The following is a 6,190-nucleotide window of genomic DNA, read 5'->3' on the forward strand; positions in this document are numbered from 1 at the left end:
TATTTTTTCATTAGGATTATATCGAATAAAAAAGAAAGAGGGAAGTGGAATGTTTATGAGAACGGTTGTTCCTGCCCCTGAGGTTGTTGACCATACATGCATCTATTTATGTAGAGGTCTTTATGTTGACTTTGGGTTCCCAGGTATGATTGGATATTCATAGAAATAACTCGTGTCCATTAATTTTGGCCAAATTCCTCTGTCTTTCAGTTAACGTTTTTTGCATTCCGTTTATTCTTTGATATTGCTCGAAATAATTATAGAATATTCAATTGGAATGAATTTGTATGTAAATAAAAGAATTAGTTTAGTTTGAAGAAATTTCCAAGATATATATAAAACGGTTAATAAAAATATTATGAAATTATATACATAATATAGATATATAATAATGTTATATATTATTATATGAATTCTAAATATGATAAAATTATCAAATAAATTTAAGAGAAGTTAAGAATTTAAATAAAATTAAGAAAGTAATTCAGAGAAATTACATAAAATTAAAATAAGTCAAATCGATGATTTTATCAATAATTTTTATAATTTTTAAATATGTTATAAAGAACAAAATTAAAGTATTTTTTCTTATACATATAATCGTCAAATGATTGATCTTAATAAATAAAAATATAGCAAAGTTCATAAAAGAACTATTAATTCAATATATATTCTTATTGATGTCAAATCAGATTTGCTGAATATTCTCTTATTTATAAATAAGAGAAATATCTTAGTTATAAATAAATCATAAATCTTATCTTATAATATATAGTGCATTTCAACTATTATAATCATTAAATAAAACAATTGCATTTGGAGGACAGAAGAAAGAAGAAAAAATAGAGCTTGAAAAGGAATAATGGTGTAACCGCTAACTATTCAAAGAAATGGAGTATACTTGTCTCTGTATAAAAACGCACATTGAAGCATCTGGAGTTTTAAAAGAGAAACTAGAAGGAGCTTGTGCAAAAACTGTTTATATAGCTCGCATACGGGAGTAAGATTTTACTGTCTCCTAAGAGATAATGATTATCTTTTAGATATTATTTTAGATTTTTTAAATTAAAAACGAAATATAAATATAAACTAATCAAAAAATTTATTTAATATAAATAAAAAAATTATGAATATGAATAATGTAAAAATTTACAAATACATGTTTAATACATGAAATATGAAAGAAATATGAAGAGATTGTGATGAAGAATAATGAAATTAAAATGAAATATTCTAATATTCTACAGTGATAGTTTTTGTTTTTAAATATTCGTTTAAAGCTTCTTGACCCAGATCTTTACCAAAACCAGACATTTTGAAACCACCAAAAGGTGCAGCCACATCTGTCTTGTTATAAGTATTGATGAATACTGTTCCAGCTTCTATTTTCTCAGCAAACCTAAGAGCTCGACTGATATCCCTTGTTAAGATACCAGAAGCCAATCCATATTCTGTATCATTCGTCCTTGCAATCATGTCATCTACGTTCTTCGAACTGAATTTGGAAATAATCATGATGGGACCAAAAGATTCCTCTTTAGCTATATACATGTCATCTTTCACGTCTGTGAATATTGTTGGCTCAAAATACCATCCTGGACGATCTAATCTTTTCCCACCATAAATTAATTTAGCTCCTTCTTTAACTCCACGTTCCACAAATTTCAAAAGTTTGTTTAAATGAGCTTTATGGTTCTGTGGTCCATGGGCTGTGCTTCTATCTAGGGGATTTCCTATGGAAATCTTCTTAGTCTCCTCTACTATCCTTTTCAAGAATTCATCATGAATTGTCTCTTCCACAAATAGCCGACCTATTTAAAAAGAATAAATGTTTTGATTTTCTTTTATAAATAATAGATTAATCATTTTTTAAATAAAAGTTTTATTTAATATTCTGAATATTATACCAGCAGCTATGCAGTTTTCTCCTTTGTTGAAGAACACGCTGCTCATTGCAATTTTAATTGCTTGCTGTAAATCAGTATCTTCGAAAATAACTAAGGGACTTTTTCCACCTAATTCTAGGGATACTTTTTTCAAATTACTATTTGCACAAGATTTCATTATAGACTGTCCAATTTGTGTAGACCCAGTGAAACCCAGTTTTCTGATTAGAAGATGTTCACAAATTGCATTTCCAGTCTCAGTTCCGTTTCCTGGTACGATATTCACCACTCCAGGTGGGAAACCAGCTCTTGCAGTTAATTCTGCGAATTTCAAAGCTGTTAAAGGTGAAGCTTGTGCTGGTTTCATTACCACAGTATTGCCTGCTGCCAGGCAAGCTGCCATCTTCCAAGAAAGCATCATCAAAGGATAATTCCAAGGAGTAACCAGGCCACAGACACCAATAGGTTCTTTTCGAGTAAAGGTTAAATTACGATTTGGTCTGGCATGAGTTATTGGTATGGTAGAGCCTTGAATTTTATCACACCAGCCAGCGAAATATCTCCAAGTTTCGATGGACATTCCTATATGAGTCTTCAAGGCTAATGTATATACTGCACCCGAATCTATGCTCTCTATGGTTGCTAATTCTTCCTTATGTTGTTCCATTAGATCTGCTAATCTGAAGAAAAATTATTGATTCAGAATTAATTAAAATAAATAAAAATTTGCAATCGAAAATATTTACTTGAAAAGAAGAGCTCCACGCTCTCTGGCGCTGATTTTGCTCCATTCTCCTTCTTCGAAAGCTCTCTTGGCTGCCTTAACTGCCTTATCCACATCTTCCACGGTGCCGGTTTCAACAGAACAAATAATTGTTTCGTCATGAGGATTAATTGTGTCTATAGGATTTCCGTGGCCATTTACAAATTCTCCATTAATAAATAATTGTCTAGGGAATTTCAGAATCATATTGTTCGCTTGCACTTCCACAACATCGTATTTGATTTCTTTAGAGGTAGAAATACCTCGTGCTGTTAAAACTACTTTATTTACAAACTGGATAAACACCGGAGCCATGAAGACGTCGATATTTTGTAAAGTTACTCCCAAATTATTCTTTACCTCTTCTACTAATCTTATAACATCCATACTTCCTGCACCTGTAGAAGAAATATTTTAAATTTTTCAATGATTTTTCTTTTATCAGATATGTTTTTTGGACATATCTTTCACATACCGCAGGCAAAGAAATCTGTATCCTTATTAACGTCCATGTTTAGAATACCTTCCCAAGTCTGCTTCAAGGATTCTATCATCTTTTGTTCCTCTTCAGTAAATTCAATTATGGTATCTTCACTCTTCTGACCAAATTTGCTCGCAAGAATAGTTCTAGTTCCAATTTTCATTCTTTTCACATTGACAAAGTGATTATCAATAGCTTTAATTAACAGTCCATCTTTATGAATGATGCCCAATCTATCCTCTACGTTCACTTCAATCTCGTGTTCGGGTATCTGATCATCATTCCATAAAATAGAACCAAATAAACGAACTTCTTCACCATTGATAATAGTCCAGGCACCTGGACTGCTATCAAAACCACGTATGAAATCATGAACTTGTTTTGCAGGCTTGGTCCAGTCTATTTTTTGAAGTTCTTTTTTATTCATCATAGGATCGTAAGTGGCTCCCTCTTCCATTTGAGGAATCATAGGAGCAGTTCCTTTAGCTACAAGATTTACAGCCTCTGCCATGGCCTTAATCCCTTCGGGATACAGGAAGTTATTGTACAAAGAATCCAAAGTATCATTGGAGTTTACTTTGCATGATCTTTGGAGCAAGATTGGTCCAGTATCGAGACCATCATCGGCCCAGAAAATGGAGAAACCTGCAATGTCATCTCCTTCTATCAGAGTCCTAAGAAAAATAAAAAAAAAAAAGCATAAGAAGATTATTATTTTTTGTATGATAAACTTGAATTACAGAAAAGAATGATTGCATAGTAATTCTTGAAAATTTATTGGTTTTCTTATCATCATATTCATTAAACGAGAAAGCTAAGAATAAATATGTATTATATATTTCGATTGCACACGAAAACGGAGTCGAACCAGTTTCAAGATAAGCTTGCGTTTCAATTCACAGTGTCTTATTACTCCTCCTTCCCTTCCTTGCCGCCAGTGGTACTCTTTTGCTAAGATAAGAATTCGATTAAAAATTCACATAGTAGTCCATAAACATTCTTCTATATTATATTAGGTAATTTCAATCGTGTAACATATTACATATTATGATTATTTAAAAAGAACTAACCAGGTAATAGCACTAGCTCCTCTATGCCTTGGTAATAAGGATGGATGGTAACATATACTGCGATGACGAGGATGATTGATGACCTCCATGGGAATGAATTGACTGCAGAATGGAAGAACATTTAAATCAACTTCGATTCCTTTATATAACTGGAGCACTTCCGGCAAGGTCGTTCCTTTGCTTCTCCAAGACTTGATCTTAAAAACTGGAGTATTATCGATTTTTGCTGTTACGGCTGTAAAAGACAAAATGTCGAAATGTTAATAATATCCGTTGATCGATATAAATTTTTCGTACAATATATAATTTTTGTAATTACCCAGAGGATCTTCTCGATTCCCTTTGTCAGGAATGGTAAAGACTCCTGTGATCTGATGACCATTCAGTTTCAGAAGTTTGTAAACCTCGGCTGCGAAGTTGCTTTGACCGATTATTGCCACTTTAAGTTGCGCCATTGTCGTCTAAATACTCAAGATATTTTAATTTTTATTCTGTTAATATTTAATAATGTTTTTTTATTATAAAAGAGTATAGTGAAATATAATGAAATATTAAAATAAAATAATTAAATTAAAAAATTAAAAAATTAAAAGCGTAATAAGGATCATAAGATATAATTGTAAAGACATAAACTTTTAAAAATTAAAATGGTTATAGTTAATTATATAATTAATTATATAATTAATTATAGTTAAATTATTAGTAAATATAAAAATATATAATTATAAACAGAAATAAATATGATAATAAAAAAAAATAAATAATTTTAAATAAATATATGGATTCATAACAATTCTTTATGACCTCACTATACTCATTTTAATAAATCTCTCTCTATATATATATTATTATTATTCTTCAATTGACCCAATACCAAATATTAATCATGCCGTTATAGCAAACATTATGCAGCATATAATATACATACCTATTTGTTCCGCGATCTCTTCTAACTTTCACTGTACTTTCAAGTGAACTGCAAAGAGAAGACATAGTAAAGAAGCTGTGCAAAGGAAAAGTTGCTACAAGATAGGGAGAAGAATAAATGGAATTACTCTTCTATTTCTATCTACAATGACCATGTTATTAGCATTAAATATATTATCATCTACTATCACCAAATGTATCCAATATGCTATCACCCAATCGTTATTCTAATTTCTACCATTTATGTTTAAATTATTCGAATAACAAAGCAATATTTTTTACAATATGTATTTACAAATTTTAGCATTTTATCTTACGGTATTCACGACGTAGGAGCGTATTGAAAGGAAATTTTTCAGGAACAGCATTAGAAAATTAATATCTTCGATTTTCCGATTCTATAGAAATACATTCACTTCGTTGACTGTTATTCGACGATTAAGCAACACTTGTGACTATCGAACTGAAGCGCGCTAAAACGTGTAACGTTTATATAAGCTGGCTGTATCAGTAACCAGGGTCAAGAAATTTTTTTTAACTCTTCTGTATATTTATCTATATTACGATTGTTATTCTGATTTTTATCAGCTACGTGGATTTCCCGATGCATCCCTTAAAAAATATAATGCGTTAATGAATTTCAGATATGTGAAAATATGGACAAAACAATAGAATAGTATAGTAATAATTACAATAAATTAAGAATAATATTGTACGTTATCAATCAACGAAAATATCAAATATAAAGGTACCATAAATTAATCAGGAATTATTAGGATTATGTAGTATATTCTGATATGATATTATATTTTATACATCATATAATAGTCTAAAATAAAAAGCATACTCATTTTGGATATATATATATGTATAAAATTAATAATAAATATTTAAAAATTCAAATTATTTATTACATGCAATGCATAATTAGCATCGAATGTAATTAATTAGAAATAAATTATATTTTCAAAGAAGATTCTTGATTGAAAATAGAGAAAATTATTAAATATTTAATATAAATTAATAAATTATTAAATATTAAATATTTAATATAAATTAATAA

The 6,190-nt window shown here is 29.7% G+C and overlaps 1 protein-coding gene across 3 annotated transcripts; it reads right to left on the reverse strand.

Moving 5' to 3' along the window:
* Nucleotides 1–1,080: 1,080 nt before the first annotated feature.
* On the reverse strand, nt 1,081–5,661 carry LOC102676706 (cytosolic 10-formyltetrahydrofolate dehydrogenase). Of its 3 annotated transcripts, none has more exons than XM_031508196.1 (8): nt 5,445–5,661; nt 5,129–5,176; nt 4,520–4,668; nt 4,201–4,435; nt 3,125–3,804; nt 2,633–3,047; nt 1,908–2,566; nt 1,234–1,811 (listed from the first exon to the last, which is right to left on the reverse strand). In XM_031508196.1, exons 3-8 carry the CDS (start codon nt 4,653–4,655, stop codon nt 1,234–1,236), a joined length of 2,703 nt encoding a protein of 900 aa, XP_031364056.1. In that variant the 5' UTR covers nt 4,656–4,668; nt 5,129–5,176; nt 5,445–5,661. The 3 variants fall into 3 exon arrangements, with proteins under 3 accessions (XP_031364038.1, XP_031364056.1, XP_006607544.1); XM_006607481.2 differs by having other exon boundaries at nt 4,520–4,661; nt 5,445–5,659; XM_031508178.1 differs by lacking the exons at nt 5,129–5,176; nt 5,445–5,661 and having other exon boundaries at nt 1,081–1,811; nt 4,520–4,661.
* Between the last annotated feature and the right edge of the window lie 529 nt (nt 5,662–6,190).

The sequence above is a fragment of the Apis dorsata genome, unplaced genomic scaffold (assembly GCF_000469605.1).
Source record: "Apis dorsata unplaced genomic scaffold, Apis dorsata 1.3 scaffold_5, whole genome shotgun sequence".
NCBI classification, from domain to species: domain Eukaryota; kingdom Metazoa; phylum Arthropoda; class Insecta; order Hymenoptera; family Apidae; genus Apis; species Apis dorsata.

Bases quoted from the DNA above. Each gene is read 5' to 3' on its own strand.
- LOC102676706 (XM_031508178.1), bottom strand. From the start codon at position 4,655: ATGGCGCAACTTAAAGTGGCAATAATCGGTCAAAGCAACTTCGCAGCC. The intron at 4,436-4,519 runs GTAATTACAAAA...TGTCTTTTACAG, and splicing joins GAATCGAGAAGATCCTCTGG to CCGTAACAGCAAAAATCGAT. The intron at 3,805-4,200 runs GTTAGTTCTTTT...TATTTTTCTTAG, and splicing joins GGAGCTAGTGCTATTACCTG to GACTCTGATAGAAGGAGATG.